The sequence below is a fragment of the Chroicocephalus ridibundus genome, chromosome Z, assembly GCF_963924245.1.
Source record: "Chroicocephalus ridibundus chromosome Z, bChrRid1.1, whole genome shotgun sequence".
NCBI classification, from domain to species: Eukaryota; Metazoa; Chordata; class Aves; order Charadriiformes; family Laridae; genus Chroicocephalus; species Chroicocephalus ridibundus.
The window spans coordinates 45,497,725-45,524,200 of NC_086316.1; the positions used below are offsets into that span (position 1 = coordinate 45,497,725).

The 26,476-nt window shown below is 38.2% G+C and overlaps 1 protein-coding gene across 1 annotated transcript in view; it reads left to right on the plus strand.

The window, feature by feature from the left end:
* The window catches only part of LOC134508207 (guanine nucleotide-binding protein G(q) subunit alpha), a 133,253-nt gene that overhangs the window by 74,075 nt on the left and 32,702 nt on the right, over positions 1 to 26,476 (plus strand). The window contains exon 3 of the mRNA XM_063319451.1: positions 21,097 to 21,251. Coding sequence (XP_063175521.1) covers positions 21,097 to 21,251 — 155 coding nt within the window. The remainder of the gene's footprint in view (positions 1 to 21,096; positions 21,252 to 26,476) is intronic.

The following is a 26,476-nucleotide window of genomic DNA, read 5'->3' on the forward strand; positions in this document are numbered from 1 at the left end:
TCAGTGGAGAGCATGCCTGTCCAAGTCATTAGCAGCTAGTTTCTCCACGAGAATGCTGTAGGGAACAGTGGCGAGGACTCCGTCAACCAGTCTCTTAGAGGACAAAGTCTGCCCTCTGGAAGTCCAGGGTCGCAGTTCTGCTGACCACTCCCCTTACTTTACGTCTCGAAGAATCAAAAACTCTATCATTTTGTGGTTGCTATGCCCAAGATGTCACATCACCTGTAAGTCCTTCTCTGTTCACAAACAGTGGATCCATCCGGTTGACTTGCCCTAGTTGGCTCACTCACCAGCTGTGTTAGGAAGTTATCATCTACACACTCCAAGAACCTCCTACACTGTTTCCTCCCTGTTGTATTGTGTTCCCAGCAGGCATCTGGTGAGTTGAAGTCCCCCACAAGAACAAGGGCTAGTGATTGTGGGACTTCTCCCAGCTGCTTACAGAATATTTCATCTGCTTCTTCATCCTCGTTGGGTGATCTATAACAGACTCCCACCACAATATCTGCCTTGTTGGCATTTGCCCTGATTGTTACCCATAAGCACTCAACACTCTCATCACTATCGTTAAGCTCTAGATGATCAAAACACTGCCTAAAACACAGGGCTACCTCCCCACCTCGCCTTCCTTGCCTGTCCCTTCTTAACAGCCTGTAGCCATTGATAGCTGCGCTCCAGTCGTGAGATTTGTCCCATCAAGTTTCAGTAATGGCAATTGTATCATAGTTTTCCTGCTGCCCAGTGGCTTCTAGCTCCTCCAGTTTGTAGCCCATGCTGCTGCGTACATTGGTGTAGAGGTGCTTCAGCTGGGCTGTCGGCCATGTCACCTTCTTAGAGGAACACCCCTTAATTCCTTTGAGATACTTCTCTGGTGTTTCCCTCTTGGCTTCTATTACCTCAGGAGCCCCTGGTTCATCTCCGTAAGACTGAAAGTGTGTTGCAGTGTAGCCAGCACATCTCAGAGCTACAGGCTGAGGGCTTTTGCTGGCTTATTTTACGATGTAAGGCAAGGCTTTGAGTAGGTGGCTGGTGAAGGTTGGACAAGCCCTGGCAAAACCCCAGTGGTTTCAGTGAATTTACACTGATTGATATCAGTTAAACTCTGCATTCAAAAATTACATGTTACTATTCATAAGATAACTTTATACTTTAGCAAGTTTTGGAAGGATTGTATTTTTATTTTTTAAAATACTCCAGCCCAAATGAGAATATTGCTCTTTACTTGCTCGAAGAAATTTAAATAGAACTGCAACTTCCCAATTAAAAGAAACCTTTTCATTTTAAAATGTATTTTTCTACTTAGTATTTTGCTTTCATTGTCAGAATATATGTTGCACTAATGATGTTTCCTGCATAACGGGTGTTGCAATGCATATAAGCAGCATAGCACTATTTCTTCCAAGCAAACCAGGCTTAAGCATCTCATGTGATTGGTAACGTGATGAAAGAAATCACTGTTGCCACCAAAGGTTTGCTTTCGAGGAAGGTAGTTCCAGAAGTAATTTTACTTCCATTTTGCAGTTTTATTATGGGGCCAATACACTCTGTCTTAGAAATATTTTTTTAATATATTCAGAACTTACAAAACAGGGCTATCTGATAAGGAAGGAAACAGTGTCAGAAAAATGAGACTAGGGTGGAGAGAATCCTCAACTCATCCAGCAGTGTCTACGTTTTTGAGATTTTTTTAATTATATTTTAGTAAGACACACATGTATGGTCAAATCTAAATACTGCTGAATGCTTACAGAAAGCCACAAATCACTTAATGTCCCTCTTTTTTTTTATTGTGTAATGTAACAGAAACGGTGTTTATGGCATATGTAGGGGCAGGATCTGTTTCAGTTGCAGAATTTTTTAGGAAATCCCAGTAACTACTATGAACATCTCCGCTTCATTTCCTTCAATAAGTAACATCTGGAAGAGAGAACTAGAATTCTTAAGAGGCATACTGATGAAAAAAAAGGAAAAGTTTTGTCTTAAATAAGTATATTCTGCTTCTAACTAAAATAATTGTATTGAGCTATATCTTACACAGTATTCGTCTAATACAACAAACACAACAAATCTCCATTTAAAGATTTTGGTTTTTCAAAAAGAAATGTTCATGTTTTAGAAGTGGAATAAGTACATAACTGTTGTTCTTTGTTTAGTGAAGTAAGTGTAATATTGGCACAAGCAACAGATCTCACTTTAAAAATTGCAAGTACAATAACTGAGTTTGCCTTATAGAAAAGGTCTTTAGCCTCGATCAGCTTGAGAAAGAGAATGTATATTATGTGTACAAAAAGGATGTATATATGTGGTAAATCTCTGCATTCGTATTGTAGTTTAGATGCTGGAAATCACCTATGTTGGAATGATGTTGGGAGAACACCTTATGGAATTTGGCTAAGGATTGTGAATTTTTAATACATTTCAGTATGTACTAAAATACTGTAAAATATTTTACAACATAAACAGTCCAGTTAAATTTCTAGAAGAAATCTGTGGGTTTTTTCTATTGCCATTTGAATGCAGCATTTCTAGCAGGTATCTCATGAGCAAAATCAAATGAAGGATATGGACACCACATAATTTTCTCAGTGTTTGGCTCATTAATGTTCCATACAGTCATTTTTGCATCCATCTTTCTCCATTTTCCTTGGGTGGGCAAGGATTGCTGCAGTGGAGGTGGCCGCAGGGGCTCGCAGTGCACCAAATATTCCTGGTTACCGGCTCCTCCGGTAATTTTGTGCAGTGAAAGAGAGTTTGAGGTGCTTGTCACCCTCTACTTGCAAACTGCCTGCCTGTGGCTTCCTGTCTCGTTGATTCTCCTTGCGGAGAATCTAACTCAGGAGTATATATAGTCCCGTGAGTGGTATGTCTAAATGACCTAATTTAGCTACAAACTCATGAACATTTATTGTAATGTGCTTCTCTAGAGAAATATATCTAGCACCTTGAAAATTGCAGTAGTCCACCTTATTCTCAAGAGGCTGAAAATCACCCAGAAGGCTTTTTCAATCTCTCATTCCTGAAACAAGTAATTGAGAAAATGATAACTAACAATCTCCATTAACACATATCATCTGTGAACATCTCAAATGCCCCACAGTCAGGGTTCAAACTAGGGCAGAGCTCACAGATGAGCTCAGGGGCGGGAGGTCCAGATACAAGCCAAGCCTACATTCTAATACAGCCTTTTTTCTTTTCTTTTTTGGTAACTTTTAAGAGCAGACCTAGTTTCAAAAGTGAATTAGGCTGATCTGAATGAAGGACTATGTACTGAATGAGTACATCTACACTTTAGTTAACTCCAGTTAATCCTCGTGAGTATTTATGTGTTTACATATGGAGAAGCCATTAGTTTTGGTAGTGGGTGGCACCTAAAATGTGCTACTGAAAGAGATTTTTTTAAAGTGGAACAAAAATATAGGAACCACTTAGTTAATTCTTAAAATAGGTATACTTAAAATTATGGTCTATGTTTCTCACTGTTCACAATAGCATGCACAGAAGTAATAAAATTAATAGAAAAATAAAATATGTTCCATAAGCAATAACCTAAATTCATATAAAAATTAATCAGTAAGTATAACTGCAACAAGCATAGCACTTACCTGAGCTATAGCTGTGATATAAAACTGCCTGTATAATGTATCAGAGAGAAACTCAAAGCAATTATTTCAAACCCAGTTCCTCAAGAACTGCGTGATAAATGCATGCGGCTTTGGAATCCAGCACAGCTTGTGAGTCAGTAAAAAGCTCTCATACTACCAAAAAATAGCTCAATTTAAATATCTGTTTCTTACGCCTAGAAAAGTAAGTGGCTATTCCAATATAAGTCTCTTTTTTTTTTTTCCTTCTTTTTTTAATATGATAAACCTATGCTCAGGACCAAAAAAGCTACGTGGCTTCCAAGTTTTCTGAAAGAACCCAGAACAGTTTAACATCTTTGAAGAAAATAAACACTTAAAAGTCTGGCTTTTAAACTGTGTTCCAACAGAAAGTGAAAGAGTGTTAATCTTGCAGTGCAGTAACAAGTGAAGGGTTTTTTGGGGTTTTGGTTTGCTTTTTTTTCTGAAAGGGGGATAAATTTATCAACTTCTCCACAAGGGCTTTGGCAAACAAAACAGATAAAAAATACAGAGTGTTAATATCCATGTACAATTATTCATGTATATCTGGGTAAGTTTTAAGTCCTTAATGTGGGATAAAAATAAAGTAAGTAATGGCTACTAGAAGGTTGTCCTGAGGAAAAACATAACAGGAGCATGAAGTGGGTGAAAAATATGAACAATATTGATAAGGATTCAGTAGTCAAATGATGTACGTTTGATGAGTTGTACATTTGATGTACAAATGATGAGTTCATGGCTTTTTTTTCTCTACAGCTTTCAATTTTGGTGGTTTGTCTGTTTAATAGTTCTGATTTCAGACGATTTCTGTCTGGCTCCAAAATAGCCAGAAGGCTGTCTTCCACTAGCAGCCTACCATTGCATTAACACAATTACATATGTTTTCTTGGTAGCTTTTCATGGCTAAGTCTTCTTTTCACCAACTGAGTAGGATTAATGGTAGCTTAGACATTAATCTCCAGGGTATTGCTGATTTAGGCACGGTGATCTATTCTGAATGTGTGATCACTAATTTCAGGTTTTAATTAAAGACATTATTTTTTTCTATATAGATCAGAATACTGAAATCATAGATTCTAGTTACAAGATCGAGAATGCGCTTTCACCCATTTTACATGATATCAAGGAAAGCAATTTTGATCTCGAAGGTTTTTGCTTGGCTCTTTTTTTCCCCTCCCGTTTTTTTTCTAATCACCATCTTTAGACTATGGATGGGCATGTTTCTGATAAATCAGGAAATAACAGTTCAGTTTAAGGTCCTGCTTCAAGTCACTGAAACTGCTTTCTCTCTTCCTTTTGGCCTTCTGGAGGTACTCTAGTGCACATAATGCGATGTGATGTATTTTCTAAGTGTCTTAGGTCCTCTGCCACACCATTTCTTCTATTTGCTATTTTGTAACGTAGCTCTATGTTCTCATTTGCACTAAGAGTTTTGAAGTATTTTCAGCTGCAGCATTTTAAAGTCGTGAAGCACATCATCGTATCTGGCATTTGTTCTCAGTGTTAAGTTTTGCTTTTTTCTTTTTCCTTATGTCCGTTTTCTTCCTCTATGTTCAGCACTTCCCGAAGCCTTGTTTTCTCTTCCAGGGTCACTGGTGCAGTACTACTGACTTTGTGATGATATACATTGTGGCAAAAAACGTAGGGAGCCTCATTCAGATAAACGGTGTCCAGAGCAAGTGATTTCCATGACATGTGACTTCTGAAAATGGAAAATTAAGATTTGTGCAAATGCAGAAAGATCACCCTGTTAAATGTGGAGAGCAGTCCACAATATTGTAGCTTGAACAGAGGGTAAAAAATAGTTTGATACCTGTAGTATACCTGACACATTGACTTGTTAGAATTAGTGTAGATCTGAATTAACTTTCAGTAAAATATATTCCTGTAGTAATTTTATTTAAAATGTTTCTGAAATTACTTTTAGGTCATGGTGAGTTACTTGTTTCTCACTTAGTCGTATTTCTGTGTGTAATGTTAGCATGTGACTGTATGACCGAATTGATGATGCTTATGTCTTGACGATCAGCTGAATGGAATACTTATCATCTCTTTTCATGGAATTTCATGGAGTTTTTCAGAGTTGGAAGGGACCTCTGGAGATAATCTAGTCCAACTCCCCTGCTAAAGCAGGACTGCCTAGAGCACATTACTCAGGACTGCATCCAGGCGAGTCCTGAAAGTCTCCAGAGAAGGGGACTCCACAACCTCCCTGGGCAGCCTGTTCCACTGCTCTGTCACCCTCACCGTAAAGAAGTTTTTTCTCATATTTGTTGGAACTTCCCATGTTCCAGCTTGTGCCCGTTACCCCTTGTCCTGTTACTGGGAACCACTGAAAAGAGTCTGGCTCCATCCTCCTTAAACCCACCCCTTAGATACGTGCAAATGTTAATAAGGTCTCCCCTCAGCCTTCTCTTCTCCAGGCTAAAGAGTCCCTGCTCTCTCAGCCTTTCCTCATAAGGGAGATGCTCCAGTCCCTCAATCATCTTAGTTGCCCTATGCTGGACTCTCTCCAGTAGTTCCCTGTCCCTCTTGAACTGGGGAGCCCAAAACTGGTTGCAGTATTCCAGTTGTGGCCTCACCAGTGCAGAGTAGAGGAGGAGAATGACCTCCCTTGACCTGCTGGCCACACTCTTCCCTATGCAGCCCAGAATTCCGTTGGCCTTCTTGGCACAAGGGCACATTGCTGGCTTATGGATAATTTACTGTCCACCAAGACCCCCAGATCCTTTTCTTCAGAGCTGCTTTCCAGCAGGTCCACCCCTAACCTATACTGGTGCCTGACATTCTTCCTCCCCGGGTGCAGGACCTTGCACTTGTCCTTGTTGAACCTTATTTGGTTCTTCTCTGCCCAGCTCTCCAGCCTGTCCAGGTCACGCTGGATGGCAGCACGGCCCTCTGGGGTGTCAGCCGCCCCACGCAGTTTGGTATCATCAGCGAACTTGCTGAGCATACACTCTGTCCCCTTGTCCAGGTCGTTGATGAATACGTTAAACAATACTGGTCCAAGTATTGAGCCCTGGGGGACACCACTGGTTACAGGCCTCCAGCTCGACCCTGCTCCATTAATTGCAACCCTCTGAGTCCTGTCACACAGACAGCTCTCAATCCACCTCACTGTCCCCTCGTCTAGTCCACACTTTCTCAGTTTCCTAAGGAGGATGTTATGAGAGACAGTGTCAAAAGCCATGCTGAAGTCAAGGTAGATGACATCTGCTGCTCTGCCTTCGTCTAGCCAACCAGTTATAACATCATAGAAGGCTATCTCTTTGGCAAGCAGCCTTTTTTTTTTATTATTTAGAACTAAGTAACCCTGTTTGTTTAGTATAAAAAGTAAAGATTTAATTTGTGCAGTATTCTTGACAAAGTTGTGTTAAGATGGGAATTGTAATGGTCATGTTGTTTTTGTTTTAGAGTTGGTTTCAGCCTTGTTAGAGAGGCAATCTAAAGGCAATGAAGGCAGGCATGGGAAAATGAGGATTTCTTCTCATTCATAAATTACCTTTTCATATGTGAGCCAGCTTCCTGGTTCCTGAAGCAGGTTCGTCAGTTTCAGCTTTTCTTTTGCAGCCTGACTGAGACAACATACTTCAGGGATTACCGAATATAGTCCACAGTCAAATTCAATCCCCAGTATTCTGCAAAAGCAATTCACAATGTAATAATTATGAAAGCATAGAATGTATAGGCATGCCCAGCTTCTTATGTTGTGTAGAAACTATTAAGTATCTCCTCCATCGTTATGCAGGTTATGAGGGGCAGCTGTCTCCTGCTTTGTTTGATGTCATTTGTGTATGGCTCAGAAGCTCATGGCAAGCTGCCACTCTGACACTTGGATGACTAATTTGGTTTCTCCCAGGGTACTTGTTCTGCTTGTTGCTTGTTCCAACATCTTTATTTACTCATGATGGAAGGAAAGACCAGCATTAATCTGGGCAAGGCCTCCTGATGAAGAGAAAAGTTTACTTACACCATCTGTCTTCAGGTTTTTTTGGGGTACAAACCCCTAGCACTCAGGTTTCTGTGTTGGTGTGGGTACTGTTGATACACCACTTCAACATTTAAAACTGAAGCTGGACTTACCTGTAATGAGGTGCTGAGAGGATTGTACATGAAAACAGTCAATATGGTGCTGTCTTTACCATGAAAAATAATAGTAAAGTATGCTTAGGGTTGTATTCCTCAGTTATTTTTATTAAATAGTAAATTATTTACCTTGCTCACTGAATCTCTGGATCAAAGTGGGGAGACCAGTATCGCAGCATCAGTTTCTTGCTTCTAAAATCATCCTTCTGAAATACTGTTCTAGGAATGTTTTTAATACTTCCCTTGGCTTCACAGTATATAGCTTTCCTTTTATAATTGTAATTCTAGGACAGTAGGAGATGGCACTGTCCACAGGGTATCATCTTAAAGTAATTTCCTTTCCCATCTCTTCCTTCATGTTGCCATTAATTTTTTTTTTTTTTCTTTTTGGTGGCACATGCAACATGAAAATGCACTCAGTAACTGTACTTGTTGTAAATGAAGGCCACAGTATTCACAGTAATCCTTGCAGAAGGATTGCAGGGCGTTTTTAACATACAAAACCTGTAATTAGGCAACACAGCCTGTCATCACTCATCAGATATATATGGTGGTTAGATTTCCAGTATGGTCTGATGCCAGCACAAGCAGGGAGAACAATACAACTTCCAGACCTTTGTAAGACACTGATGGAGTTTAGTTAATGTATCTGGTTCACATAGGGATAGTAACTTCTGCAGTGCTCCTTCAGTACAGACTACAGGAGTTATTCTCCTTTAGATTTCAGTAGAGAGAAGATAAGGCCGCTACACAGGTTAAAAAGTTAGACAATTCTTTTTTTTTTGTTTATTCCCTCTCTATTTTTTCCTCTCATTCCTTTCTTGACATGGAAGTATTAGTGCCAGACCAAAGACATTGCCATTGATCCCATGAGTGGTAGAGGTGAAGAAGGTTGGGTGCATTTTGAGGTTGGTAACAATCAAGCACTTTTACTATTACTTTTTTTTCTTGATCAAAGCCTTTCTTTATAATTGCAGCAGTAGAGTTGCAGGTAGGTACGGTATGTATAATGTATCAAGACTTACAGACAGAATTTGTGGATTCCCATTAAAATAATATCAGGGAGAAGAACAAGCAGTGACATCTCCGAAAGCATTGAAATGCCAACCACAAATGTGTGCTTGCCTTAATTTGATGACACTGCTTGTCAAACCATTGGTATTCGTCGGATCAGAATATAATTTCTAACTAAACTTCTGTTTCCTCCTCAAGAGCCTGCAAACTTAGTTAACTTTTTTCCTCACTAACATGTTTTCTAAACATGCTTACAGCCTGCTTGTCAGAGCTGAAGCAGGACTTGTGACCCTCTCAGCCCTGTGCAGTGGTGCGGGAGGCTGAGACAGCTTCTGCAGAGCAGCAGCCACAGAAGTGAGCACAGGCAAAGCCTCCTGTTCTTATCCATACTGTTTTGTTCACTATGTGGGTTTTTTCCTCCCTTACACTTGTGTCATGTGCTGACTCTCGGGAGGAAGCGCTGCAAACATTTCTGGCTTTTTGCTGCTTAAATTGAAAAGAGGGTGACCTACAAAGAGCAAAAGACTCGCTGACCTCAAACTGGTGTCTTACTTTTTTCCCCTTATAGAATGGAATGATTTTACTGCTCTGCGATTAGTGGTTTGTGAAAGGTAAATGTGATTGCTGATCCAAATTTGCCTTTGGATAAATACTTCTCCTGGTGCTGAATTGCTGGGTCCCCTGGGTATTCTGGTAGCTTTCTCCATCACAGAGCCCCTAACTAAGGAAGATTGTTCTGTATTGTGAAAACCTGAATTTTGAAAAATAACGAGGAAGACTATTTGCAATTTGTGACCAAAGAAAAAAAGGACTGATCACTGCATGGAAAAATCTCATAGCAGAATTTGATACCCTATTTTCTAAGATATTTTTTTTTGTTAAAGCCATATTCTAAAATTTAAAACAGATCAATATGCAGCAGTTTAACAGTTACAGCAACTAGTGTGCTGTAGAAGGAAATTATTGAAAGAAAGAAGATGCAGGGGAAACAGCACTGAGATCTTCTGGAAATCATGAGTTCTGGAGTTCCTTTGTCCCATGCCACAAATAAGAGAAAATTTGGTATTTTCTTTGAACTGTGAATTTCCTAGCTTTCCACTAAGTGATTTTTATTATTTTATTAAACAGTTAAAAGTAATTCACCAGTGTAACGCCAGTGCAGTGAATTACTCAGCTACTGTAAATCCGTTGTAATCCACAGCCAGTGGATTTTGGTTAAAAACAATTTTGACAGCATGACAGAGGTTGCAACTGACAGTACTTCTACAGAATAGGAGGTGCTCCAACATAGTTATGTTGGTGTCTGAACCAATGTATGATTGTGTTTTGACCATAAAATTTAGATTTTATTATAAGGGAAATTCCGTGCTCCGTCCTGTAACTACACAGTTAGCGTGCATCATTAATGGTCCCTTCTATCTGCTCAGTCTTGACCTTTTTAACTAAATCTATCATTTAAATCAGTCATTTGAAAATATGTACTAGTTACAGCATAAAAATAATAGCGTGAAGTGCACCAACATAAAAAGGAGGTGTCAGAGCCATGTCCTTACCATGTATTCTCCAACTTCCCAGTCTTTTAAAATTTTACCTTCTGATAACATTTCCAAGTAGGATTTCTGATCGTGCCAATGGAGGGAGAGCGTATCGTCCGGCACAAGCCTCCTGCTACTTTGTATGTTAGGCTGCAGGGGTTATTTAATGACAGCAGTGGTTGCATACCCAAATGCACAGGCTGCCAGGTGCTGACTGTGGCTCCGTGGGCTGTCGGGTCACTAACTGTCATCGCACATTAAGATTGACTGTGGGGCTGTGGGGCTTTTGCAGACAATTTAGTGATCAGCACTTCCAAAGAAAGTGTTGGGTGGCTGCAAAACTGCTGTAAAGTCTCTTCTAATTCCTCCCTCCATCCCTTCCCCCCGCACCTTCCCCCCACCCCCCCCCAAGCTGTGCTCTCTTTAATTTGATTAATAATGTCCTGGCCTACCTACAAACATGCAGAAGTGTTCCTGGTCTGAGATGTGTTCTGTAGGTGGGGTGATTACGTGAAGTCAAACTACTATAATTATCCAGTGAAGCTAAATATTATTCACATTTAATCCAATTCGTGGTTCATTTTAGGCCAGAAGTCTGAATCAAAATACTTATCTACCCTGTCCAAAAAGGGAATTATGGTCATTTTCATATTGAGAGGGAGTTTAAAGCCCACTGAGGAGAACAGAAATGTTGCTAACATTAGTTAGTACTTGGTCAGGGCAATAGTGCTTTGCTGGCTTTTTCAACAAAATCCTTTCTTGTTTCTTAAGACGAATTAATGATATCTTCTGTTTTAAAAGACTAATTACAGTCTGTTTTTCTTAACCATCTAGTTCCATCTTAATATCAGCATTTGCCTTAACACTGTAATTCTAAATCAAAATGTTTGTTTGTGCGTGTGTGGTAGCTGCATGCTGATTTTCTAAGTAGTTGCCTGTCTCTCGTAGTATTTGTGATCAGGGTAGATAAGGCCTATTAATACGCAATTTTTCTGGATAGCAGAATGTAACAAAAACAGCCTGTCTTTTCTACACCAACAGCTTCCCTAAGTTAACTTGATAAATTTGTCTTTAAGACTTTCTGGGGAGCTGCCTTGGGCATTTCTGAAAAAAAATTAGTAAGAGGGTAGATTTGGAAATAAGTAGCAAAGTAGAATCTGTTGACTCCAGGAGACTTGATGTGCTACATCAGTACGTGCTGTTGACTTTGTCCCTAGAACTTTGTCTCCTTGCTGTGTCCTGAAGAATCTCGAGAGTATATTGCACAGCAGGATTAGGTGACTGAGTATGGAAATCTTCCTGTGCTGATAATGAGGATGCACGGTTTTTCTCAACAGACTGTGTTGCCACTTTTCTACCCATCTTATCCATTTTCCAGAAGCTTCTTCCAGATAGAATTTAATAAAAATTAATTCATAAAAGCCCTCAGTTTTGCTTTCCTTCACATAGATTTAACTCTTGCCTGAAAACACGGGCTTTTGTAAACCAATTAGATTACTGAATACAAATGACAAGCAAACAAACAAACCCCTCCAAAAACCTGTTTCCCCTCATTTGATGACTAATGGTACATTTATAAGTACCGTGTCTTATTTTGGCTAATGTCTTGGGAGGATAATCCGTTTGTGCTTTGGCAGATAAATAAGCCTTCCCAAATGGTTGTTAAAAAGCCTAATGTGACCTCTCCCTGTAAATACTGAATAGTTAGTAAACAAAATTAGTAATTTAAAAATACATATTAATTAGGTTGTCAGACTATGAATCAGTTCTACAAACACCAGGCAGCAAAGGAAGAAGCTTTTCAAGGTCTTACTTGTATAAAACTCGATTCTGTGATTTCTGTGTAGGAAAGATGTTGTGTTTTACTGGTTTTTCTTCCTAATGATAGAAATTGGCAGCATGTTTCAGGAGTCTGGTATTTTGCCTGAAGCCTTAAAAGAGGAGTCAGCAGTGCTTTGCTGTCCTTCTTTAAATAAGCTCATCTTGGTGTCTGATTTGAGCCAGCAGAAATACGGTATATTTCTAGGAATGAGAAGATTGTACCTAATTTATAAAGAAGCTATCACTTTTTTAGGTCACACATGGCATAAAACTTTTTTTAATTCTCCCTCAAGGCATGTTTCAAATAGTTACTCATCACCGTGGTATAATATGTCTGTGGTTTCTCCAGAGAAAATAATGTTGGGTTGCTATCTTTAACATCTTGGGGCTAAATTCATTCTTGTGTGACCCTGTTCTAAACAACAGGTTTTCATCTGAGATTACATTTTGCCCCCTTACTTCATTCCTGCCGATTCATTACTCTAGACATAAAGGGATTAAGGAGTGCACTCGAAAGAAGTAGGTGATAGGGTAGCTTTGCATGCCTATGGTAAGTCCGAAGCTCATTTTCAGAGCTTACTTCCAAGAAATGAGGTAATTGTTTAGAAAGACAATCTTCTTGGTTGGACAACACACAAATGCAACCATTTAAATTAGCTGCAATTTTTGCAGAGGAAAATTCCTACTGGAATCATTCATTATTTTGAAAGGGACCCTCCCAGTCCTCTGATATTTCTAGAAATACCAGTTTGAAATATCTGCCTTTGCTGTTATGTGTTAGTCAGCAGAGGGCACTCTTCTCCTTTAAAAATAAGAGAAAGTATGGCTTAAAAATACAGACACTAAATGCTTTTCTTTGTGGTGCCTTTTTTTTTTTTTTTTAAAAATTTATGAATTGTAATTGTGAAACTTGATATGATAGAATTTGGTACAGGATTATTCTTCATGTCTGGAGGAGGGCCACGAAGATGACCAGGGAGCTGGAGCACCTATGCTGTGAGGACAGGCTGAGAGAGTTGCGCTTGTTCAGCCTGGAGAAGAGAAGGCTCCAGGGAGACCTTATAGCGGCCTTGCCCAGAGAATCTGTTGAGGCCCCATCCCTGGAGGTGTTCAAGCCAGGCTGGATGGGGCTTTGGGCAGCCTGGTCCAGTGGGAGGTGTCCCTGCCCATGGCAGGGGGGTTGGAACTAGGTGATCTTTAAGGTCCCTTCCAACCCAAACCATTCTATGATGATTCTATGTAATACTTCCTTTTCTGAATTGAAATGGAGATGTGATGACATGATTCCCTTAAAAAGAACCTGCTGTTTCCCTGTGCCTGTCCTGTATTCACCATAGGTTCTTCCCTAGATTGTAAATGCTGTGAAACTTCTGCAGTTGCTTTGTGTAGGCAAAGGTGGCTTAATTTCTGAATTGCCTCAATCAACTGGCTGTAACCTCTACTCTGTGAAGAGGTGTACACTGTTTTCAGTACTAGCTGTTTGAATCCGTGAAGCCAAGCAAATCTGCTATTCCTCTGATCCTTAAAAATGTCTGTCGTGCAATATTCATTCAGGCTTTATACACGAGTGAGGCCCAGCAGGAGTGCTGTGCATCTGTACGCTTCTTAAGTGAGAATTCACATAGTGAAACGTCCTTTTATTTTTTTTAATCCACTTACTGTTGTATTGCAATGGTTAACTGAGGTAGTGTATTCTTGCAGGGTTATGAAGTACAGCCAGTTATTTTGCTTGAAAATGGAATGAAAATTTCAGCATGTTGATATTTATGTAGCATTCTTTTCAAGAAAATTCAACTGTACCACTATACAAAAATATTACTGCGGAAATAATTTCCCATTATTTGCAATGCTGTTATTGAGCACTGTTCTTCAAAAACAGATGCTACGACATGAAGCCTGCTATAAAGCTCTTAAAACCTCTGATGCATGTAAAGTAGGAGAAGGACTAGTTAAAAGTTTCAGTGATTTATCCTAGCTTCTTGAGAAATCAATATAGAGAGACTGGCAGTTGAATTTTTTGGTGGTGGGTTTTTTTTAACCCCTTCTGATTTCCACATCCTTTTTTAAAAAATTATTTTTCTGTGGACAAAGCAAGTGGAAGATGCTTTTCATGAAAGATTGTGAGGGGGCTCTTTTGGTTTGTTATCACATGGTCCAATACTTTGAATACTGTTCCCTCTTGACAAGCTCGTCAGGCACATCTTATTGAACCACGTGCATGATGAGGAACTGTGGTGAAATGGAAAGTGTGTCCCTGACTCTAAGGCTGGCATTATTCTCTGCTCACTGCTGTTAAAAACCACTCTTAAGTCTGTCCCAGTTTATACCAGTTTATAGAGAGAGTTCTTTGAGTTTACCAGATGCAATACACTCCCTCCCGCCTCTGTATTTACGGCATGTATGCTTGATGCAGTAGATTCAGTGACACTTAACCTGGATTTTCAATTGGAGTAACACTAAAAAGCATTCCAGTAGTTCAGATTTTTGCTGTGTGTATATGAACTGGTTTAGGTAGCTCAAGAAACAATGGTATATTTTCTTACATCTGTGTAGGTTCGTTATTTGTAGGATTACTGCACAATATTTGTTTGAAGATCTCAGATTAAAAGTGGTCCTCAGGAAAAAAAAAAAAGAAAGAAAAGCCTAGGGCATGGATATTTTTCAGTAAACATGATTGTATATATATGCTTGAATGTGTTCTTGAAAACATTTGTTGATAATATGATCTTTATGTAGATACAGCAGTAATTTGGATAATTCGTGTTAGCTACAAAAACGGTTGTGAGGGGGATTTTGTTGCCTATTCCTGCTTACACTGGTTCAAATCTGCAGTGTTTTTGTTAGTTTCTGTTATTGCAGATTTAAATTAAATTTGAAAATAGGTTTCATTACTAGATTAAGGTTTTACACGCTTGGGCTTGGCTATTATTAATTGTGAGGACTTCATGAGGATGTAAATTGTTGCTAGTGACTATGTCCACAAGGAAAAGTTTGGATTTAGTTTTATGTTCAGCTTATCAATGTTAGAACTCAAATGCTAGAATTAGTTTTGAACTGTTTCAGAACTTCAGCAGATACTTTGCACTACTTCCTTCGAAATCTTAAGGATGTATCTGAATGAAGATATTAATCCCAGAATTTTGACACCTGCTTGAAAACCTTTGAAAATTTGCAAATAAAAGTAACATTTGGAAAACAAGTTAAAACATGACGTTCTGGGACTCTTTCATTTTTAAATCTAGTAGTAAGGTAATTTTGTAATCCAGTGCTCTGGATCTCTCTTTACTTATGTGGCCTGTATTTCACTTGTTGCTCTGTTTTCTTCAAAGCAAAATTAGACAAAGCCTGGAAAACAAACCAAACTTGCTGAATTAATGTGATACAGCCCTAATCAAGCAGTTAAATGTATATAATTGAATTCTGTATTTAAAGAAGTGAATGCTGTTGTTCACAATTAGAATTAGCAAAAGTGAATGTAATCGAGTGGATGTTTAGGCAGATTATTTTACGCAGTTTCAGGGCAGAAAATCTAGCCTCCCAGCAAGACAAAACCAATTATGTGGAAGTGAATTGCTAAAGCAGTTGGAAAAGATACGGTGGTTGGCTCATCCATAAAGAGGTTTCTGAAAGTCAGCAGAATTTGCCCAACTCTGCAAAATAAAAGTGTTGTCCAGGGAGTAAAGTGGTTTCTGGTGGTTTCTGAATGGGATCCTCAACAGCAAAAATGACAGATTTTTACAGCATGTGTCAAGACAGTATTTGCTAGCTACCCAATTTCAGGACCAGTGTGTAAAAATTTCAGCTAGGGTGCTACATTTATTACCAGCAGGAGATGTGAAAGTGCCTAATTTATATTCCATTGCAAATGTACCATGCCACACACTCAAGAATAAATACTAAGTACGATGGGGTTTGGAATAGGTCTTTACAACCCACTGTTCAGTTTTTGGACATTGATGTGATCTTCCAGCTCAGCTTTCCTAGCCATAGCAATATTTGAAGACTGTAACAGCCTATGCAGTTATTAACAGGCACAGCTGTAATGCTTAAAACGATCTGACCTCATAAAAATGTTACCTAAGAAAGAAAGTAGCGAAAGTCCCCTAGAAATCTTGAGGATCTGCTTGAAGAGTTAGAGTTACGAAACTTTTAAAAAAGAGGATAAAAGAGGCTATCATTTTTGTTTAACAGTTCTGATACTATATAGAGCATATTATATTTTATATCTAAAAATTAAGTAACTAGATCTAGTGAAAAAGATAAGGGGAGAATGAAGAGCTAAAATCGGAAGTTGAAATTTCTGTTTCTCTCTTTCACTTCTGTCATCAGAGAGAACATAGGGCAATTGAAAAGATGTTATCTCCTATGGAGCTTAGATCTGTGTAGCCAAGAGAGGGAGTGAGAAGGTCCTCTGTCCCTTCCAGTCACAGGTATTTCTGGTTTTAGCTGTTCTCCCTTCTCAGACCGGGAGCACAGAGAATAAAAGAGGCTTAGAAATCACTGTGATGTTAGTAATTAGATGTAGTCAGATAATTTTAAAGATTAGAACACATTTCAATTTCACTTTGCATTTGAAAAACAGACTTATATCTGTAATTTTCACCAAGTCTGAAGTCTCTGAAATGCCACTATATCTGAACTGGCATTATATGCCTGGAAAATTGCCTGGTATACCAGACTCCGGCAAAGCATTGGAGATACTTTGGTAATTAAGACTTCCATGACAGAGAACATATGCTCCAGCATACTATAATTATGTGTCATCTTCTAGGCCATCTATATCTGTAAGATTTTTGAGCGGTTCCTCAGAAGTTGCATGCAATTGCACGGAACAGTTTGCCTTCAGAGCTACCCTTTGTTTATTCCCTATCTTACTTCTTTCACAGATTTGTTGTGAACCATTAAAGGATGGTTTAGTGATGAGAAGTCAATGAAGGCTGTGTAATGCTGTAATCGTATGTGTAACGTGTATGCACTATTTTTATTTGAGGGTTTGTCTTGTGTTGCAAACGTTTGATCAGCCCAGTGAGAGCATTACTGAGGTGATTATAGAGTCCACAAGTTATCCCATTTGGGCAGAGAGATGCCAAGATTGTTGGAATACATTACGTCAGGAGGATAGTAAAACTTAGTGATAGTGTACAATATAGTATATAGGCACTATATTGATGTTATTGCATGTCATATTATGGACTAGAACTCTCTGTGTGCATGCTTATTTGCAGTGAAATGGCTCTGTGTAAATGAGTCTGAAATTCTAATGGGAGTTCAGTTTACCCAACTGAGGTTTCGCCCTTTCGCTGCGAAAGCATGAAGAAGCTATTACGCTACCTTATTTCTCCCTTTGTGCCTGCATAGCTGTGCATATCTTCAAGTTGCAAGTGGAGCTGTGGTGAGGACAGGTTTGTGAGGCTCTGGCTGCCTTATGTGTAAATGACTATAGGACATACGGACTGACAGCTGCAGCATTCTCATTCTTTAAGTGTTACAATACACATACTTAGTTTATGCACTAAGTTCACCCTACCAGAAACCATTGCAATTACTGAAAGCCGCTGTGGCGCTGTCTTTCTGTGGTTGAGATTTTGGAATACGTATGTAAAATAAGTAATGTCTTACCGTGTCTTAACAAAATGTAAAACATTCTAAATTAGAGATGTTTAATGTAACTTGTGGCATGTTTTTTAGGCAGGAACATATAAGGCTTGTTCATGAACAGTTACAGCTGCATCTGCATTTAATATGATAATATAAATACAAGAAAATTGCATTGTAGAATAGGCAGAGAGCTGCTTGGCTATCAGTTAAATTATAAACGTTGTGGATCAGGAGTGATACAAATCTGTATTTTGAGATTTTCCATAATTTTTTGAGTGTTATAATTTTGGATGTTTGCACATGAAATTCTTGGAAATTAACTCTACTAAATATGCTGTCCAGGTAGGTCCCAGCTTTTTTTAAATAACTGCTGTGGAAAAATGGAACTTGCTTCATGCATGAGATCGAAAATTTAGCTTTCACTCATATATTCAGAAGCTAAAGACATTGCTTAAGGAAAGTGATATTATTATTATTAGATTTACTTTAGAATCTTTTCCATTCTAATTGTGTTGATAAGGTTCTCTTTTTCCCACTTCGCCTTATGATGTGATTTCAAACAAAGCTAGTCTGTGAGTGTTTTTTAGCAATAAAAATAACTAACAGTATAACAATACAATAAGGTAGTTCTTCACTGTATTTTGCCTTCATTGTCAGTCAGTCCATTAAAATTAGTTCAGTCTTTTGGGGGCTTCACAAAAGAGCTACTATTGGCAGGCATTTGTCAGCAAGCAGATGATTTATTTCTTAAGTATCTGCTGTTTAATCTAGTTTTTCGTTATCTGTCTGTCAGCTAGGTCTGAAATCCTGTTGCACTGTTTTTCTGAGAGAAAATTCAGGCTTGCTAGCAGTTTCTGACGTGTAATTCAGTTCAGTAACAGGACAACAGTAGCCTGTGGCAACTTGAGACTTTTGGGGTGTTTATCACCTCTACTCCGTACCCTCAGTGGTACGTGCTCTTCACAGGAGAGGGACATGTAAATAAGCAAGCTAATAAAACAAAAAGAAAAGTTCTGTCTTTTCCTGCAACATCCTTATGTATCCATAATTCAGAGTGGCTTCCCTGACCCTGCATGTTTATCACAAATCAGGCAATTGGAAAACATGCTGTGCTTTTTGGCTGTTCTGTCCTTCCATTTTCTATGAGGTCATGAATTGTCCAGGAGAAGACAACAGGCCAGTTTTCAGACTTCCAGGATTTTCAGATGCTCTGTGGCCATTCTTGCTTCATACAAAGGCAGAAAGAAGAGGAGAGAAAGCAGCATTACTCTTTTAAGCATTTTTGGTTGATTAAGCTTTTCCTCAGAGACCTGGGTAATGTTTCATTCTGAAGACTGATGCTGCTTTACAGAAAAAAGATGACTGATTTAGTTCCTCCTATAACTGGAAAGATGAAATGGATATTTGGCATCGTGGGTTTTTTCCTGAGTTTATTCGTCTAACTGCTGTTGTTCCCATAGTTAACCACTGTGGTAATTCAGTAAAATACTACTTTAAGTAAATCAGTAAAACCCAGCTTAATTTAAAAATACGTAAAGAAAGCAAGTACTTTGTAGTAGTGTAACGTCAACTTATTGAAGGAAAGGAAGTCTTGTGCAAATACTAGCCACAACTAATGTAGTCCTGCAGCGCCAGAGAGCAGAGTCTTGAAAGTGTGAGCCTTGTTTCTTAACTGTTTCGGCAGTTGTGTTTCTCTCTTGAAGCAGGTTGTGTAGGATTGAGGTATCTCCAAGTACCTTTGGGAATCCCATAATTTTCCTATTTCTGCAAAAGTAAATTGAAGAAATACGTTTCCTGAAGTCTTAAGTCCATTCTTTCCTCACCCTGGCAATATCAGGATGTGTATTCTTGTGGGACCACTGTAGGTTTTAAAAACACATGGCAAACCATGTTTTTCATATATCATGTGTTTAGGTGGGTTGAACATTATATCCTGACCTTATGTGCTGGAAGATGTATAGTTCTACTGTGTTTTGGTTAAAGGGAGTGATAAGAATATATAATTCTGCCTCAGAATTACCCTCTTGCCCATTCTGGAGACATACTGTTCTAAAACAACGCTCTTAAAATTAAATGGTACACCTAAATAACACCTTATAGTAAAATTGAAAACTTCCTTAGAGCAGAGAACAAAAAATGAAAAACAAACAAAATGAACAAATAAGTACTATAAGTAAGATAACGGGCAGTGGTTTTGGTTCAAAGGGGAAGCTTCTTGTGTCTTGGAACAAAATAAATTTTTGTTTTTCCTTCAAATTCTTTTAAGGACAATTTGTACATAAGAAAACTGTGCCTGAATTATTTGGCTGTAGAAAACCTGTTAACTTGAAGGAGAGTGTTCTTCAAGTAATCACAGAATTGAAGTGATAGTTGAAGTGTATTTTTTCACTCGTGGATGTGTAAAGACATATGAATATGTGTTTGTGTCTGGGTAATATGGTATGGGTATGCCATTTAACACTCCTGTGACTTGTGAGGCAGATCTAGAGACAATTTCTAATAATCTTGCTTTTCTTTTTTAGTAGTAACTTTGTTACATTTGTGGTAACATTAAGAATTTTTTTTATCAATCTCTCTAAAAGTCAGATTTCTTCCCTCCTTTCCATTCTCTCAGCTACCATTAGCGTCTGAATCTGTCCAGTTCGTTAACTAGGCATTGTTTAAAAAGCGTGTTTTATGTACTCCAAGATTGTACCTGAAAAATTAAAAATGAAAGCTTTCTTTAAAATGAGCTTAATTAAATACAAATTTTAATGTGAATGTAAATAATACTAGATGGGAGTAAGCATAGTCTGAAATAAGGTTTATTAATTCACTTTCTGTCATAGTACCATATTTAGCACTATTTGTTTGAACACACTGTGTCATCACTCATTCATAATTTATTCAGTACTCTTCTTTATTCTTATTCATTTACCATTTAAATTCTTCCCCAATAAATCAACAGTACTTTTTTGTTTCCTACACCATCAGTAAGTTCATTCACATGAATACAGATTTTGGTAAAATACCCATCTATGCTGTTTTACTGTCTTTTCTGTCCTTATGTTGTCCACATGTTCCAGGTTCAGTTGCTAATGAGTGGTTCAGTTGGTAGAATGAATGGTAGGTATTCTGTTTAACAGTGTCTTTTAGCGTGAAAGGTAAATAATGTGCTGATCCATGGAAATCTATACAATTTCCATTTAGCAGTCAGATTTTTTTTATGTTCTTCCTTCATTTTTGGAACTCCCTATAACTGTTGTCTCCTTTTTCCATTTTCACAATCTTCTTCATGGTACTTGGTTTTCCAAATGGCAAATACACATTGGTGTCATGGCCAATATGAAAAATTATTCGTGTTAATGGTGTTCACTGTATGGGAGCTGTCTGCAGACATAGAAAATGAAGTAAATTTTACTGCTTTGTTTGTTTTGAATTAGGCTCATGCACAGTTAGTTCGAGAAGTCGATGTAGAGAAGGTGTCAACTTTCGAGAACCCATATGTAGATGCAATAAGAAGCTTATGGAATGACCCTGGAATTCAGGAGTGTTATGATCGACGACGGGAGTATCAATTATCAGATTCAACTAAATAGTAAGTACATGGTGGCTACAAACAACTATATATCATTTTCTGTTTCTAACAAAGTAATTTTTAGTTTTTAGCTTCTTAGGCTTTACGTCTGTGTACATGTTGCAGCACAAACATACCTGAATATGCACTTACTTAGTTGAATTCAGAGGAGACTTTAAGGAGTGGTGTAAATGTAGTTTAGGATTATATCTGTGTTTGTGTCAGTCCACGATCATTTGAAGTCTTAAAGTAAGGATCCAAATAAGGATAGTTAATCACTGATGGTTTTGTTTTCTTTTGTTATACCTGTTGAAGCCCTTACTCTCCTCTGACATACAACTTAAAAATGCAAGCTGGACAAAAATGTGTTCATGTAGTATGACTGTTATGAATACTGGGAAGTACAATCAAGGTAGACCTACGTACCATTCATAAAAATTGTAATGCCCCAGAACTCCTGTTTTCCTAGGTTTTCCCCTTTTCCCTCACAGATTGCTTTTTCATTCCTAGTGGTGAGGTGAATAATACTAAGAAAAAGTTCTTGTATTATATTGAACTGCCTACTTTTACGGAAACAAAGCCTAAATTTTAAAGGATACAGCTGCCAGGAAGACAACAGAAAGAGCCTTTTAAAGTTAAACCCTGTTTGTTATAGGTCAACAATATAAACAATGCGTATGTGACTAACTGTTTATGAAATGTTATGCCTTTAGTTTCCTGGGGTAGGAATCTGGTAAAATAGTGCTGTGAAATTTAACATTGCAATTTGAGGACTGCCTGAAGATTGACTCCGTGAAATTCAGTTACTCTTGAGTAATGTAGCATATAGCTCAAATAACATTTCTCACCTATTGTCAAAGAAATGGATGATGGTAAGGGATGGTGACCTTTTGATGTTGACCAACGTTAAAAAATACAGCATAGTTAGTTATTAAAGCTGTGGCAAAAACTTCCATGGTCTCCACATGAATTTTTGTATTAGCTATGAAAATTATTCTGATGATATCGTTCCAGTCTCCATTTGTCAGGGGTAGATGAATGAAAGCCTCTTATTGAGAAAAGCACAGAAGAACAGAAGGGCACCATGAAGCACCCATTAAGCTCATTGGAACAGGGCAATTGACATGGGAGGTCTGGGATGACATTTATCTGCACAATGGTCTGGGGATTTTTATCGAGCACAACTCTTCATATGTGATTTAGTCAAGACAAACTTAGTAGTATTTCGCTGATGCAATTTAGGCATCTCAAGAGCTACAAATGCATGGTGGAGGTCTCCTCAGATTTGCTCCTATGCTGTCACCACACCATGTTATTCTCCTGCTATATTTGCTCCATGAATAGGGTTCATCTTGTCCTATGAAGTTTGCTGCCCTGTGGAGCTGATTACCTTCCCAACCTATCACTTTTGTCATTTGTGTATGCATATTTTGGTGCAGAATGGTACAAAGCACAGTGGCATCTCTCTTGTATTGTTTGGTTCTCACTCTCCCCAAAGATACTGTACTGTGTTTTAAGTTTTAGTGGTAAGAAAAAGTGAAAAACTTCAGGGTGCATAAATGGTGAAAATTTCAGGGACGAGTTACTGAGTATACTTTCATACTGTTTCCATACTGAAATAAGCAACAAGCATAAGTAGAAGGTGAAGCAGAGCTTGTCTTACACTTTGAATTTCTTGTATTTGTAGGTCCTAACTTGTTTCCACAACAGATGTGAAACTGTTTTTAAAGTTGAAATAAATGTATGTATTTCATGTGCTTGCCTTAGAGGATAAAAATAGAATTACTTACTCTCCAAAGTAGGAAATAATCATCTGATGCTACTTCAGATCAGATTGTGCTGAACACCATAGTTTTGACCTAGTTCTAATTAAATTGTCACCATAGTGGATCCTTTGAGTAGTATTAAAAATAGTAGGGAATAATTCATTAAGTAGCTATAGAAGCAAATTGCTAGTACATCGCCTTGCAAAAGGTAAATTACTAGTTGATTGGTTATTTTTCAAGCTCAAGATGTTTAGCAATTTAACCTGAGTTTTTGAAAATTTGGTGACTTTATTATAGTCTATTATAGTCTAAAATCTATTACAGTTCATACTATGGGTTTCTGCAAAATCTGTTTTAAATTAGAATTGTGAATCACTGCATACGAGCCTTTAGAAGAGCCTCTCATATATTTATGCTTGCAAGTAGAGTTTTTTCAGGTATGTAAGTCCAGTAAAAGCAATTAGAAGACACAAAAGAAACATTGTTTCAAAAATACAATGTTCAGCAATAAAACATGCGAAGAAAATTTGCTAGCTTTAAAGCCCTGTCACAAAGCAAGAAAACAAAGTGCTTGAAAGTTACGACTGGGATTTACAAGGCAGTAAGACAAAAATACTCACCTGTTGACTTGGTGAGTCTTAGTGATTTCTTCTGACTTGATGTATAAACTGAAATGGTTTGTTGTCCACCAGATCCCTTGTAAGCATATATGTCAATATTTTATAGCATATGTGTCAGTGTGTGTCATGTTCTTCATTCATGCTTCACATGAGCCTCTCATCTCAGTGGTTTTCCCCTGTGTTTTCAGCGTGCTCCCTGTATTGCTTTTTTTCATCTGTCGATGTTATTACACATTGTGTTCCTAGATCTGTTCCTCTGTATTCTCTGTTTCTTCTGTTGTTTCTAAATCCTGTTTACAGTTTCTAATATATCCTGTATGTTTCTATACTTTCTGCATCTTTTGACCTGCTTTGTCGTTGTTAGCTACACTTTTGATGTTTTTATACCCACTGCTAGTACCTGGAAGAGTACATCAGATGTGTGTTTACCAAAAGAGGTGAGGGTAGGATCTAAGATAATTTCCTGTATCGTGGGAGTTGATTTGAAGCTCTTGGAGGCTGAGCAAATACATTCTGTTCTCTTCCCTTGCCATTGGATGCTCCAAAGGTTGGGTGTGCATGTTGTTTTTAAAAGCCATTTCTAGACTTCTCTGTGGTAAAGTTAAGAGCACATCAGGTAAATAGAGGTTATTCACTTCCTGTATACATTACGGGGTGACTTAGCCACTTACTTACCACTAAACCACTTGCCTTTAAATACTGCTCACAGTGTGAGACAGATGTAAACCAACACCACACTGTGGGTTGCCTTAAGTGATAGCTGTTGAGATGAGATCATTCAATACGTACTGTACAGGGTGTCAAGACCTTAACCCAAATGTAAACAGGTTACCAGTCAACAGTCTGATTATATCATGGCTTTTCAAAACCTGAAGAAAGGAGAGACAGCAGCCTTACTGTTGTCAGTAAGAGAAACAGTTGTCATAAGTAACATTTCACATTTATGTGGCAACTTGCAGAATTTGGGTTGCAGCTAGAATTTGTGGAGATTCATCACCATTTTTCCCCGAAATGATACTAAGGGCTTTCCCTTCATGAAGAAAAAGTAGGAAGTGTTCAGAACTTGAAAGTGTCCCAGAAAAACTTCATCTTTCTCTGGTCCCATAAAATGGAAGTATTATGTCATTGTGTACCTCCAACTAAGGACTTTCTAGTTGCTACACAAACACTGAGGATATCCGTTTAGTTTCCCTTCCATGGCTGTGTTTTCTAACACTTCAGGTAATTAAATATAATTTTCCCTCAGGTTCCTACCCACTGTGTTAGCTATGCCAGTGGGTATTTAACACCTCGCTTTGTTATTATTTAATGCACTGCTTTATTAGCCATACGTGTCATGGCATTCTCATACATACATGAGAGTCCTAAGGCTTTTGTTTCTGCATTTGCTATCACCTTTAACAACTTAGTTCATAACACTTATACAGCCATGCATATTCCTGTGGTCATGTGAGCTGAGTTAGCTGGACAGTTATTACAGAAATACAGATTCCAGTATTTTACCATGTAATAAGAGCTCCAGGGTGTGACTCTGAGGACATCTTCAGACTCTCACTGGTTGTTAACAGGGAAGAAAGAGACAAATCCCAATGATGTCTGTTAAAGTTCATGTTTCACCTTTTGTGAAAGCATTGCTTGAATTGTAGTGCTTTGGTCTTTTGCTAATTTTTGTATGACAGTATTCCATCTGCATTTGAAGTTTTTGTAACTTCGGCTGAAAAACTAATTCCTTCATACTTGTCTGTTAAAAATAACATTTTGCTTCCACTTCTGAAACAGGTGCATTTAGTGGAATTACTGTGTGCTAAACAGGATGTGTTTAGGGACATACAAGGGGAAAGATGAGTGCATGAATCTTAAGTTTTTACTACAGCAGTTTTCTCTGTTTGCTGGTGTTGCCTCTGGCAATCAGAATATTCATTCATTTATTCCATAAGGCTTCTGTGTGAGCCTTTCAGAAGGACCAGTACTGTCCTAAATTGAGACCCGCTATGCGGCTGACACTTGTACAGCAAATTATGAGTAACTGTCTATGTCATAATTGTGTAAGAGTCATTTGTTGGGACTGAGAAAACCATCTACTCATAATTTATAAGATACATAAGCACATCATTATTTAATAAACATTTTCATGCAGTTCATTGATTCTTCCCTTCATTTGTAAAAATGTACTTGCAAGTTCTAAAGCTGTGTTTGCGGCAATTCGTGTTGCAGAATGGTAGATTCTGCTTTTATGTATTCACAGTTTACACAGCCTTACTCGTGTACGGTTTGCAGTAAGATAAAAGCAGCAAATAAAAATTAAAGTCTGAAGATTAAGATCAAGTACTAGCAGCAGAACCAGGCTAACCCTATCTTGTGCCCCAGATATAGTCCTCAAATATAAAAGGAAGGTCTGAAGAAAGATGGGACATGAAATCTGCTGCATACCAAAGCACTGCGTGCTATAGAAAAACTGAAAATTATGCAACAGAACTAGGGAAACTCAGAAAGGGAAGTGGGGTTCTACAAAGCAGTGTACAGTACGTATTTCTTTCAGGATCATTTTTTCATGCAGTACTGAACATGTTTTTAGTATCTGTATTATTTTTAAACCATTTTTCCTATTAAGAAAAGTTTGCACAAACGTTTTTCTATTTGATTACTTGCTTTTTTTAGCCTTTGCTAAGGTTGGCTTTCAGCCATGTAGGAAATTGAGGGAGACAGGTAGGTGGGCTTTGGGTGGGATAAGGATAAAAAGAACACAGTGCAGACTACTTCCTACCTCACTGCAAAGATATTAGGTTTACTGTGTTTACTTTAAATTAAGATTAGATAGTTCAGGAAACTGGTAAACAGGTGGCAACTTTTCACCAGTGAT